General features: G+C 41.7%; 1 protein-coding gene across 19 annotated transcripts in view; it reads left to right on the top strand.

Moving 5' to 3' along the window:
* Positions 1-13,581, top strand: part of SULF1 (sulfatase 1) — a 191,385-nt gene that overhangs the window by 97,938 nt on the left and 79,866 nt on the right. For 16 of the 19 annotated variants that reach the window (XM_055298992.2, XM_055299002.2, XM_055298995.1 and 13 more), the window contains one exon: positions 10,005-10,244. In XM_055298992.2, the coding sequence (XP_055154967.1) occupies positions 10,005-10,244 (240 nt within the window). Of the gene's footprint in view, positions 1-10,004; positions 10,245-13,581 lie in introns of those variants that run through there. The other 3 variants (XM_055298996.1, XM_055299011.1, XM_055298997.2) reach the window with 2 other exon arrangements.

Raw genomic sequence — 13,581 nt, 5'->3', positions numbered from 1 at the left:
GTTCTAGCCAGATAACATGCTAAGAACTAGCTCATTAGTTGGGCGTGGTGGCTCTCGCCTGTAATCCCAGCACTTCGGGAGGCCGAGGCAGGCAGATCACCTGAGGTCAGGAGTTCAAGATCAGCCTGGCCAACACAGTGAAACCCCGTCTGTACTAAAAGTACAAAAATTAGCCAGGCGTGGTGGCAGGCACCTGTAATCCCAGCTACTCAGGAGGCTGAGGCAGGAGAATCGCTTGACCCGTGAGGCAGAGGTTGCAGTGAGCCGAGACTGTGCCATTGCACTCCAGCCTGGGCTACAGAGCGAGACTCCGTTTCAAAACAAAAAATGAACTAGCTTATTTAACCCTCACAGTAACTCTAGGAAGCAGTTACTATTCTCTCTTTGATTTAGGTATGAGAAAAATGAGGCTTAGAGAAGTCATGTAGCTTGTGGTGAGCAAGTAAATTGTGAAACCCAGACCTGTATTAGATCTGAGTCTCCACAGCTGCATATTTAACCACTATCCCTTCCGTTAATCAGCCATCTACAAATAATTATTAAACACCTCCTAAAACAATCTGCAAATGCATAATATTTTAGGTTCTGGGAGAGAGGGAACAGAAGCAAAAGATGGGCCACGGGCAAAAACAAAATGACTAGGAACCACAGTGAACTGTGGGTTGGAGGTCCAGAAAAAACCTCCTTTCTTGGCAGAAAAGTCATGCTCTTGGCCGGGCGCGGTGGCTCACGCCTGTAATCCCAGCACTTTGGGAGGCCAAGACGGGTGGATCACGAGGTCAGGAGATTGAGACCATCCTGGCTAACACGGTGAAACCTCGTCTCTACTAAAAATACAAAAAATGAGCCGGGCGTGGTGGCGGGCGCCTGTAGTCCCAGCTACTTGGGAAGCTGAGGCAGGAGAATGGCGTGAACCCGGGAGGCGGAGCCTGCAGTGAGCTGAGGTCGCGCCACTGCACTCCAGCCTGCGCGACAGAGCGAGACTCCGTCTCAAAAAAAAAAAAAAAAAAAAAAAAAGTCATGCTTTTGGTAGTGGTTCCCACTTGATGGAGACTTTTCCTCATTTTTCTGTAATGTGCTCATAATCCTTCTAGAACATTATTGCTCTAGATTTCGGGTGTTGGTTGTTTTGTTTTTTTTTTTACCATCTTAACCATTTTTAAGTGTACAGTTCAGTACTGTTAAGTACATTTACATTGGTGTGCAACCGATCTCCAGAACTCTTTTCATCTTACAAAAGTAAAACCCTATACCCATTAAACAGCAACTCCCGTTTCTCTCTCCCTCAATCCTGGCAACTATCATTCTACTTTCTGTCTTTGTGGATTTGACTACTCTAGGTACCTCATATGGGTGAAATCATACACCGTTTATCTTTTTATGACTGGCTTATTTTACTTACCCTCATGTCCTCAAGGCTCATCCATGTTGTAACATGTGTCAGAGTGTCCTTCCTTTTTAATGCTGATAACTTTTCATCGTATATATGTACCACATTTTTTTAACCCGTTCATCCACTGTTGGAAATTTGAGTTGCTTCCTCCTTTTCTCTATTGTGGATAATGCTGCTGTGAACGTGGGTGTACAAAGAGCTCTTCAAGACCTTGCTTTTAGTTATTTTGGAGCTATACCCAGAAGTGGAATTGCTGGATCATATGATACTTTTATTTTTATTATTTTGAGGAACCACCTTACTGTTCTCCATAGCAACTCACCATGTTACATTCCCTCCAGCTGAGCACAAGTGTCGTAGTTTTTCCACATCCGTGCCCACACTTGTTATTTTCTGGTTTTGTTTTTAATAGCAGCCATCCTGATGGGCATGAAGTGGTATCTCATTGTCACTTTGATATGGTTAGGTTTTTTGTTTTTTACTCCAGTGCAATTTTCTTTGCCAAGTGCTTTAATAAATCTTCACCTAATGCAAACCTTTTTGCACCTGTAATGCTGTAGGCAATTTTGGCTACTGTGCCTCCAAAAAGAAAGTAACAGACTTAGTAAAGACTTAGAAGAACAATTATGAAAATTCTAATAGAATACTTTTCTCATTGGGAAAGCATAAAACAATCCTATCTGTTTATCTAGAAAGATGAAGGCTGAGAAGGGCTATAGTCAAAGTTTATAAAATCGAGCCAGGGAGGAAAGTATTAGTTCATTATGAGCAGGAGCCCTTCCCTTCGCTTTCAGGACAAATAAAGTATTACTCTGTAAAGGGAGTAAGACACATAAGGAATTCATTAATAAAAGTGCTAGAACCTTGCATGTGGATAACACTTTATCTTTTTCCAAAGAACATTTTGTTCACATTATTGTGAATGAATATTGCCATCTCACGTGAGTTGGGTGGGGGACAAAGATCATCATCCCAGGAGGAAACAGCCTGTGGAAAGATGAAATGGCTTAACCATGGTCCCATTACTTCTGAATTTGCTTTTCCCACAACTTAAGAAGTTGTTCAGGTTGTGCCTATACCTGTAAGTACTTCAGGGTTTTAGGCTAGAATAGTGGGTGGAAGATTTACGATTTTTTAAGCTAAGTAGACACGCAGGGAAGTGATCAACATGAAGTTCAGGATAATGGCTACCACTGGGGAAAAAGTGATGACCGAGAGCATCAGTACATTCACATTCTATTTCAAAACTGAAAAAATATATATCTGAAAGAATATAATCATGTTAAGTTTTGTTAAAGCTAGGAGATGCGTTATTTATTCTGTTACACCCTACATTTGAAATATTTTATAAATCAGAAGGAAGAAAATAAAAAATGTTTGAAAGATTCCTCTAACTTTCTGAGCCTAGCATCAAAGAAATTGGGCTCTAAATCTTTCCCAAATGGCCCCTGGTGCCACTCTGAGAAACAAAATATTGAGCAGATTAGACCACTGATCTGACTCAATATGGCATTTCTTACATTCCTAGGAAATCGGCTTGACAGGAACATCTCAGTAACATCGACCTGATGTTTCTCTTAGATCATATGTAGAGAGAAGCTATGAGTACATGGAGATACTTTGTTTCTTTAAAGCAGAAGCCAGCACACAAGATATTCAGACCAGAGCTAGCCCACCGATGTGTGTTGTTTGATGAGCATACTTTTCAGAATTAAGCCAATATTTTAAAATCATATTTTATAATATATATAACATATAAAAAAATCAGATTCTGACGTTTCCTGAAAATTCAAAAGAATGAAGGCTTGTATTCCCATGAAGCAGTCATCACTTAGATGTTTGAAGGGGAGCTGCAGCTGCTCTCAGACATTGGGATCCCCCACTACTGTGTTGTCCTTCAATCCTTATGCCAAGGTGCAGGTGCCATTTATCATTGACCATACTGCTGTTTTTCTTATAGTCAGGAAAAGCTCTATAAACCATGTCTCTATCAAAGGTAAAACAACGAAAAGACACAAAAACTCTCTGACTTTTCTTATACCTGGCTGCCCTCACTTGCCTACCCTATCTGTGTAGCCCTGTAGGCTTGTTAACTTCCATTGCTGTAAGTAGCTTTTAATGGCCTTGTGCTCTTTTGGAGGGGCCAGGAGGAAATAATGAGTCTTAGTGATCTGGAAACATTCCAGACTAATTTATTATCTTCTCTTTTTTTCCTTCTTCTCCCAACTACCTTTTCCCCCTTTGGTTTTAGGTAAAAAACATCTTTTTTTTTCTTGCCAATTCCATAATTTGGGTAGAAAAAAAATACCATTTAATTTTGTTATTTTTTATATGCTTATGCTTTTAGAATTAGAATATTCAATAGATCATACAGGCATTTTAATAAAGGAAATGTCACTGTTTCATGTTTCATACTTTACTATGAAAACAACTGTTGGCATGTGAAAATGGCAGGGAAGTATCTAATACAACCAACTTAAATATTTAAAGCATTAGCCTTACTTCATCATAAAAGAATGACACTGACAAACACCCCTCCACAATCAGTAAGAGCTGGGTTTGCTTGTTGTTGTCACTCTTCAAACCATGAATGCCGTAATCCACATGGAAGTATCTCTCTAGGAAGCCAGGTGTATATGAATCCCACATGTCTGGGACTCCTGTGATAACGACAATATTTACTATTGAATTTCTGGTTATGTAAGTTTTTCTGGACATGACAAACAGGTTGGATGAAATTTTTAATGTTTAGTAATACAACATACTGCATACTCAAATGCTAAGATATATGTATCGGGAAAGGTAAAGCTTTGTTTTGAAGTTTAAACATGTCAATGAAGTCATTCAGGATTTCTGTGTGATTTTAGCAAAGTCATCCAAATCAGGGGGACATTTTCTCCGATCCTTTTTCATGCAAATGATTTTTGTATGAAATCCTTCTGTATGAAATGATTTTGGGAATCAAGTAGGTTGGGGTATATAAAGTGATTTAAATTCCTCACTATGGTTCTGTCTAGCCACAACCTATCACATACTCCATCCAAAGCACTATTCCTGGAGCTTTGATTTTTAACTGTGCCAAAATTGCAAACATGGTGGATCTTGATGGATTCCTGAAGGGTGGCACTTCTCCCACTCCCAGCCACCGCTGACCTCTTCAGCATCCTGGTCCACAGCCAATGGCTGTCACAGCATCCCCTATCCTGCAGGAGCAATGGAAGATGTTCTCAGTCCCAGCCTGGAACCGGGGCACTGGGAAAGTGTGTCTTGGCAGTCCTGTGGCCTGGACCTTCCCTCTCATCAAGCCAGCCCAGTCAGCAGTGCATGCACACCAGCTACACAGACGTAATCACGGTTGCTTCAGAGCATTTGTGTCTGGCTCCCACTTCACGGGACAACTTAAAATAACAATGAAGTTGGGCTTTTTGCTTGGGGTGAGGGGTCAGTGTGTGTCGAAAGGGGAAGAATTGATACATGCATTTGAAAACCAATATCAACATTTTAAGTCTCACAGCATAGAAAAGGTAGTTGACCTCTGTTCTCTCCTCCAGCTTTTGGACTTCAGATGTAGATTACAGAGAAGAAGATGGAAGAGGCAGGAGAAAATGTAATGTGATGGTGTTGAGGTGAGCACATAGGGCAGCCACAGCCACGTCGGCACACTCCTTGCAGGAAGTACTTTGATGGCATCATGCCGTTTGCTCAGCAACAACCTCGTAAACTAGTCGGAGTGGGGAGTGCTATCAGAAGCTCCATTTTACAGACGAGTAACGCAAACCAAAAGAGGACAAATGACTTGCTCAGGCTAATCTGTGGCAAAATCCAGATGTTTTCCCACATGTTCAAATCTAGGGCTCTTTCCCTTCTCATTTTTATCCTCCTCACCCCTGCCTTGTGAATCTGATTATGAGTGTTCAGCTTTACAATTCTTATCATTTCTATGAAATAATTGTTGTAATAACTGAGAATCAGCACCGTTTGCATTTCAGGCACCCAAGGCCTGAAACCTACAGAAGTGAAGAGCTTCAGCTTAAAACAAAACTGAGCCCTTCCATCTATCGGACAGACATTGTCCTGTCCACTCCTCTCAACAGCTGTGAATAAATAACTATGAGTTTTATTACAGAATCATTTTTGGTAAGGTTTGCCAATAAAAAAATCAATGGCACAATCACAGTCGGAATATATACAGGGTAAGGCACTGTTATTGACTGACATTAATCATTGCACAGCCACTAAAAGGTGCTCGATGCTTTCCTTACTGGTACACACTAACACAGTGGAGTGAAGAGATTCACATTCCTGCACACCGTCATCTGTCTCTACCCAGAGAATCCATAGAGATCAGAGGCAACAATTAACGCCACCATGGCAGTCAGCAGCTAAAGACAGACGGATCCACAGCCCACTCATGCCTCATCTGTGCCTGAGCCACTGAGACCGTTTCAGCGTGAGGGGAGGGTAGGAGACAGGTGTTAATGTCAGTCAGTATCTCCTCTAAGAGGCGAGAAGAATCAAAAGATGAGACTGCAGAAAGAGAGACCTATCGCGACTGCAAGCAGACGTCAATTCTGTTTCTCATCTTGAAAATGTCAATGTCATGGCCAGCATTCAGCCTAGATAGAGCTCAAGGGCATGGTCTCCGGGCAGACTGCCTGCATTTACTTCTGGGTTCTGCTACTGAGGGTCTGTGTGGCCTTAGGCACAGCATGATTTCGCCTTCTGCACCTCCATTTCATTATCTGTGATACAGGAATAATAGCTACTAGCACCCACCACAAAGGGTTATTGTCTGGATCAAATTAATTGCTAATGTGAAGTACTTAGAAGAGAACCTGGCTGAGAGTAAGTAGAAAATCAATGTTTCTTTTTCCTGTCTACAATATACCTTATAGTCTTGGCAGTGATCTAAGCCACCTAGATCACTCAAAATGAGGCACCCACTACAGTCTCTTCCAGCTCTAGGCTTCCCTGATTCTGTGTCCAACCTAAAGGAAATGTCCCTGTTTCATGTTTCATACTTTACTATGAAAATAACTGTTGGCATGTGAAAATGGCAGGGAAGTATCTAATACAACCGACTTAAATATGTAAAGCATTAGCCTTACTTCATCATAAAAGAATGACATTGACAAACACCCCTCCACAATCAATAAGAGCTGGGTTTGCTTGTTGTTGTCACTCTTCAAACCATGAATGCTGTAATCCACATGGAAGTATCTCTCTAGGAAGCCAGGTGTATATGAATCCCATACTTCTCCAGGTGAGATTCACTGAGAGGCAGCTTCAGCTTCACCTAGGGTTTGTTAGAAACACACATTCTCAGGCTCCATCCTGGACTTACTAAACCAGTATCTTGGGATGGGTACGGGATTCTAGGGCTTATTATGCCCTTCAGGTGATTTTTTTAAAGTTGGACAAGCATTGTCTCAGAATCTCTTTACTGAGAACCTTCAAGCCAGATTCTCAGTTTTTGTTTTGTTTTTATGAGACAGAGTCTCGCTCTGTCTCCCAGGCTGTAGTGCAGTGGCCCAATTTTGGCTCACTGCAACCTCCGCCTCCTGGGTTCAAGCGATTCTCCTGCCTAAGCCTCCCAAGTAGCTGGGTCTACAGGCACGCACCATCACACCTGGCTAATTTTTGTATTTTTAGTAGAGACAGGGTGACACCATGTTGGCCAGGCTGGTCTTGAATTCCTCGCCTCAGGTCATTCGCCCACCTTGGCCTCCCAAAGTGCTGGGATTACAGGCGTGAGCCACTGCGCCTGGCCCAAGATCCCCACTTTCAAGGACCCCAGTGGTGGAGCTGCACTGCTAACAGTGCCTATGGGGATCCAGTGTTGTCTTGGTTCCCTCTGACGTGTAGACTGGTGGGAACCAGGGCATTTGGAGGGATTGCTTGGGACCCCTACACAGTCAGCTCAGTTAGTTAAGAAAAGGGTGATACTGAGAATGAGAGGAGAATCCTGGCTGGGGCACTTCCAGCAGTGGTGAATTGCGATGTTTTAGCCCCTGTTTTTATATTATTTTGATTTAAATCAGATTTCTACCTCTGTCTCATATTTGTAGTCTAAATGAGTCTGTAAACTAGAGATTGCAGTGCTGCAATTCAGAACCTTGGATGATGGCCTCAGCTGCATTTTTCTTTTATTTGAATTCAGCTAAGGCTCATAAAGGAAACTGGGAGCTTGTTCTTTGAAATAGACTACTGGACAATGAAAAGCCATCAGTAGGGTTTGCTGTTTTCCCCAAATTCAAGATACTCAGTAACTAACTACTGCAGAGATCTAAAGAGGAGCAATGAGACATGATAGACATCTTCAGTGTCACCTTTCACTCTCTTTCCACTTCTGCATCTCCGTTTATCCACTTATCTCCAGGATATTCCCCCGTGTGATCAACCAACACAAATATAAAATGCAACATTTCTAAAATGGGATTTTAAAATCTCCTATAAGGCATATTCCTATTTAGTTACTTCTTCACCATCAGTGAAACTATTGGTTTCCAGTTTTCTTCTCACAGTGAATACTTCAAGGTGTTAGCCAACTCCCAGCCTTCTCATGCATCACCACATCACTTGGGTCTGCTTCTTAGGGTCGCTCTGTGTCAGAGGCATAGTCGTCCGAGTTCTTCTTTCCTCAGGGCTAGACGGCTTCAGTGACCTCATCTGTATCCTTCGTGGACCAGCAGCGGTGTGCCCTGCTCAATCCACACACCACCACTGCAACAGCAATGCCTCTCGAGGGGATTGCAATCCACTGCAATCTGCAATCCACTGCAGCAGCAACACCTTTCAAAGACTTTTTTCTTAACATGCCATTCATGCCTTTGACACAGAACATAACTCTACCTTTGTTTTTTTTATTCTATCACATCCAGTATCTCTGCCCAGCCTTCAAGCTATTTGCTAAATCTGCTTTCCACATTTCATGAAGAGAATTCTCCATATTTCTCTTCATGCCAGGAAATCAATGTGTTGTTCTCATCACTCTACTTGTTTCTTCCCACCTCCAGAGCATCACACATGTCCCTCGCCGCAGTCCCCCAATGATATACTTCACCCATCTGACATTTACTTCCTCCTTTTTTTCCATCTGTCCTCATCTCTCATTTCAGAACTCTTATTAAGCCTTCAGTCCAAGTTCCCTCTATTTTTATATGCCCTGCTACTGCTGTATTCACATTGTTACGTGTGCATTGCTTTGCAAATATCCCCAAGTGATTTTTCTATGTAGGTTCTCATCTAGAGAATTTATTACTGAAGACCAGAAGCAGAAAATTTCCCATTTCTTTTGTTTATGCTACACTTGGGAGATCAGCCCGGAATGCTGAGGTTGATAGAATGTTTTGCATGAAGTAGGCACTCTCGACACGTTATTCACTGACTACAAAAGGTTGCTTGATCCCCTGAAGACAACCAGAAGAGAAAGAGCAGTTAGGATTGTTCCTAGCAGAGGCATATTTTAGGGAGCTCTAATGAGACCCAATTAGAAACCCTCCTCCTGTTCTCATATACGTCATGTGAACGGTAAAAGCTAGTATATGAAGACACGGGGCTAACTGTGGCTTTTTGGACTGTTGCATGCTTCTCTTCTGCCCTGAATGCTTGCCTGGTTTGCATTACGATTTCCTTCCTTGCTGGAAAACATAGACTTTCTTCCTTTCTTTGGAAGAAGTGGGACCTGTTGGAAATCTGAGGCTCCAAGATTCAAATGCAATGGGTTTGTCTGTAGTGCTCTGTAGTGCACTTCTTGACAAGTCCTGAAAAGACTATTGAATTCTGGCCTGTGCTTTTCTGCAGTGTTTGGATGTGTTTCAGCTGCAGTGTTTGGCTGGATAGAGTAATCGAAATAGTTTTTTTTCCTTCCTCAGCAATCTTATGTTACCAGTTCACCCTTAAAGCTAAAATGGAATATTTTACAGCCACGCAGATACTTTGGAGTGCAATCGAATCATAGCTCTTTCACAAGCAAACAATCTATCTTTAAAAATTGTGCATAAATAGGTCAAAATATAAATTGATGTTGTTATCCTAATAGAAAAACTGGCAAACATTTGGTGAGCTTGCTAGAGGATACCAACTTGCATTGAAGATCTTTTTAAATTATTATTAAACACAGGCATTTTGATGGGACTTAATAGGGAAGAATTTTTTTTCTCTTTTCTTTCATATGATTAAAATGCTATAGTAGTAATCTATACTAGTAATCTAGTAGCAGTATCACTACTAGATTGCATTTGTGCTGGGCTGGGGGTTTTGATGCTCTGTGTATCAGGCTATTGTTCTCTGGTAACCTTCAAAGGGCTGCTGGCCTTTGAATCTGCTCCATATCTAAAATTCTAGCTTTAATTATCAGATTAGCCTGCATTTTTTTTCTTTGTGATTACAGAGGGGAGAAGTATGTTTATTATTCTGCAAAATACTTGAGATGGTAAGATCTCAAATACTTAATTTTGTTGTAGAAATGAGAGCTGATCAAATTATAGACTCCTTCAAGCTAAGGAAAGGAAATGAATAAGTCAGGGAAACAGAGGCACTGAGGGGCACAATCGAAATGGGCATTCATGTGCTGCACTTTGCTAAACAATGCTGGCACTGTGCCTTTCAGGGTCCCTGCAAGTCATGAACAAAACGAGAAAGATTATGGAACATGGCGGGGCCACCTTCATCAATGCCTTTGTGACTACACCCATGTGCTGCCCATCACGGTCCTCCATGCTCACCGGGAAGTACGTGCACAATCACAATGTTTACACCAACAACGAGAACTGCTCTTCCCCCTCGTGGCAGGCCATGCATGAGCCTCGGACTTTTGCTGTGTATCTTAACAACACTGGCTACAGGACAGGTAAGGGATGACGTTTCCAGCCCATGAACCTCTCGTAATATGTCTTAAACTCAGGAAGAAGCGTTGGGTAATGAAATGCATGAAGTTCCAACAAATACCTACAAAAGCATCAAGTGTTTTTAAACTCCTTGACATCTACCCCAGGGTCTGGGACACAGTAAATGATCAAAATTATTTATTATTTATTAATTAATGAATAACTGATGGGTAAATCAATCATGTGTACCTTATTGATTCATGTATTTGTTCATTCACAATTAATAGGATTTGGAAAGTTTCTTTAGCTTGTGGTTGTTTTTAGGTCTCAAATGTTCACTTCTACCTTCCAGGAAAGGAAGGCATCCTAATTGCTACACCTCCTATTATTGTTTAACCTACACAGGGCAGGAAGAGGTTTTTGATTAATTGGTTTTTTGAAAATTGGGGACTTCTTTCAAGAGGGGTAGTGAACATCATGCCAATCTTTCTGAGAAAAAAGCAAGGTTCCTTCTGGTAATATTAGCCCCAAGGCCCTATCCTCCCAGCATGCAGATGATGTCCTTGGGTTTTTTGTAGCATTTCTTCATAAAAGGACACAACTTTGTCCATAGAAGGGCTACAGTGCAGACATGGGTTGTTGCTTGTTTTTATTTTTCCAGAATCACCTAGGCTTATTCATAAGAATCAAATATGTTATGACTAAAGCTTGTTCAAATGACTTTCAGGCCTACAGTTTCTCTATTTTGAAGATTTAAAAGTAAAAGAGTTCAGATAAATATTCTCCTGCATCTCTTTTAAAAGTGAAATTAATCTTTCCCACTGGACTCAGGAAATATACGGCCATTTGCTTCTTTGCAGAGCGCCCTATGGGCACTTAATACTTGTTATTTATGGATGAAAATATTGATTGTGCATATGATAGCACTGTCACTCGCAGACAGCTCAACATCTCAACTCAAAGAAGCAGCTCCTCCCGTGCATCTCAAGGGTGTTTTCTTATGCGTAGGAAAGAAACTAGGTTACAGAGAGGTTACAGAGGGTGCCTTATCTGAGTGTGTTTTCTCACATTAGTGATTTAAATTTGTAGCACCTTTCATCTGAGGACTCTAAAGCAATTTGCAAATCCATCAAACATCCCTGTAGAGTTTATAGATGGCAAATGTACTTGGCTCTGTTTTATAACTGAGGTGGGGATTTCAAATATTGTGTGACCAGCTCAGAAACAGAATCAGAGGTGGTTCCCTAATACCTGGATCCCGATTTTTGCCATCAAATTGTGTTTTGCTTGTGGAAAGTGTGCGAAATCAGTGCCTTTCACCTCCCAGGTTCCCTGTAATGTAATCCCTAGTAGCAAACATGGAACTGGAACGATTGGGACTCTCACATATCCAGAGTGAAATGGATGACATTTGTCATAAGAAATAGAGATTGAGGGTGAGACAGGGCCCTGCCAGGACTTAGAGCAGTCAACTAGGGTTTGCTAATTTGTTTCAGGGCTAAATTAGGAACGGCAAGAAAGAAGGGAATTCGATTTTGTCATTATCTCACCTAATTCCTAGGGCAATCTTGAAAGAAAGGAATTTCCCATGTTACTAATGAAAAAAACCGAGACTCAGAAAGGCTAATTGTCTATGGTCATAAGCTAGTCAGTGATGGAATGAACCCAACACATCTGACTCCAAAGTCTTTCCTCTGTTCATTGTCTTATTTATTTATGTAATGATTCTATTCTGCCTCATTCCAAAACGCCTTCCAGAGTTACAGACTTTAGAGGCTACAGACCCATAAGGACCCTGGCAAACAGAAACAAAGAGTAGAACTAGCTAAAGTCAAGGCAAAGATTGCTGTACAAACTGCTTTCTGTGGAGTTGTAGGGAAAGGTGGAATATTTAGAACTCAGCCTCCAGATGGTAAGAGCAAAAATGGAAACACCATCCATTGTAAAGTTCACCCAGTCACCGGGATAAAAACAATTCAGTTGCCTCTAAGCATGTTTCCTGGGACTTGCTTCGGTTATACTGTGCTATATCCACCCTAAGAGGGATTGAGAGAGTTTAACTAAAACTCAAAGATGATTTAGTTCCATTTCCTTATTTTTAGAGGAGCAAATTTACACCCACAAGAATAGAGTGACTGAAGTGACAGATCTGACTGACATTCTAATGGGAAGAGCGGGCACCGGGACCTTCGTCTTCAGGGCTCTCTCCAGTGTGCTGATCAAACCTTAAGAATCGGGTCTGGGATGAAACTGTGTACACACCGGAAGGCTTACCTGTTACCTCAATGGACTGTCACTTTTTTGTGCAGCCTGAGGAGTTTGTTTCAGTCGATGTCTTCTCCAGGGAGAGTAGATTTGCTCCTGGAAACTAAGTCTGATTCTAAACCTTTTCTTCAGGGTTTAGACACTTAGCTAATAATACAATTTATAGTGAGTCATCCTCCAAAATAAAAGGAATTATTTAAGGGAAATAAAGACTTTTCCAAAAACTTAGTTAACAATAGGAAAATGGGCCGGGTGCGATGGCTCACGCCTGTAATCCCAGCACTTTAGGAGGCCAAGCTGGCGGATCACGAGGTCAGGAGATCAAGACCATCCTGGCTATCACGGTGAAACCCCGTCTCTACTAAAAATAGAAAAAAATTGCCGGACGTGGTGGTGGGCGCCTGTAGTCCCAGCTACTTGGGAGGCTGAGGCAGGAGAATGGTGTGAACCCGGGAGGCGGAGCTTGCAGTGAGCCAAGATCGTGCCACTGCACTCCAGTCTGGGTTACAAAGTGAGACTCTGTCTCAAAAAAAAAAAAAAAAAAAAAAAAAACAAACAAAAAAAACAGTAGGAAAAGGATAATATGGGCTCAGGAAAACAAATCTAGATTTGCCTATTAGTAAATCAGAAAAAATAAAAACTGGGGCCGGGTGCAGTGGCTCACACCTGTAATCCCAGCACTTTGGGAGGCTGAGATGGGCGGATCACCTTAGGTCAGGAGTTCAAGCCTGGCCAAAATAGGAAAACCCCATCTCTACTGAAAATACAGAAATTCGCCAGGTGTGTTGGTGTGTGCTTGTAATCCCAGCTACTCAGTAGGCTGAGGCAGGAGAATCACTTGAACCAAGGAGGCAGAGGTTGCAGTGAGCCAAGATCGCACCATTGCACTCCAGCCTGGGCAACAAAACAAGACGCTGTCTCAAGAAAAAAAAAAAAATGGGAAGACTGAAATGGCAGTGATAGAGATCTCTATAATTTAAATTTATCCTTGATGGGGAAACATTACAGTATCTCAGACAATTAGGAAGTAAAAATGTCTTCATGACAGTAGTTATTGATCCAACCACGGACAACAACCCATTTGAAAATACACAA

The sequence above is a fragment of the Symphalangus syndactylus genome, chromosome 11, assembly GCF_028878055.3.
Source record: "Symphalangus syndactylus isolate Jambi chromosome 11, NHGRI_mSymSyn1-v2.1_pri, whole genome shotgun sequence".
In the NCBI taxonomy this organism is placed as follows: domain Eukaryota; kingdom Metazoa; phylum Chordata; class Mammalia; order Primates; family Hylobatidae; genus Symphalangus; species Symphalangus syndactylus.
The sequence above is the reverse complement of the archived record's forward strand: the minus strand, read 5'-3'. Positions and strand labels throughout refer to the sequence as shown.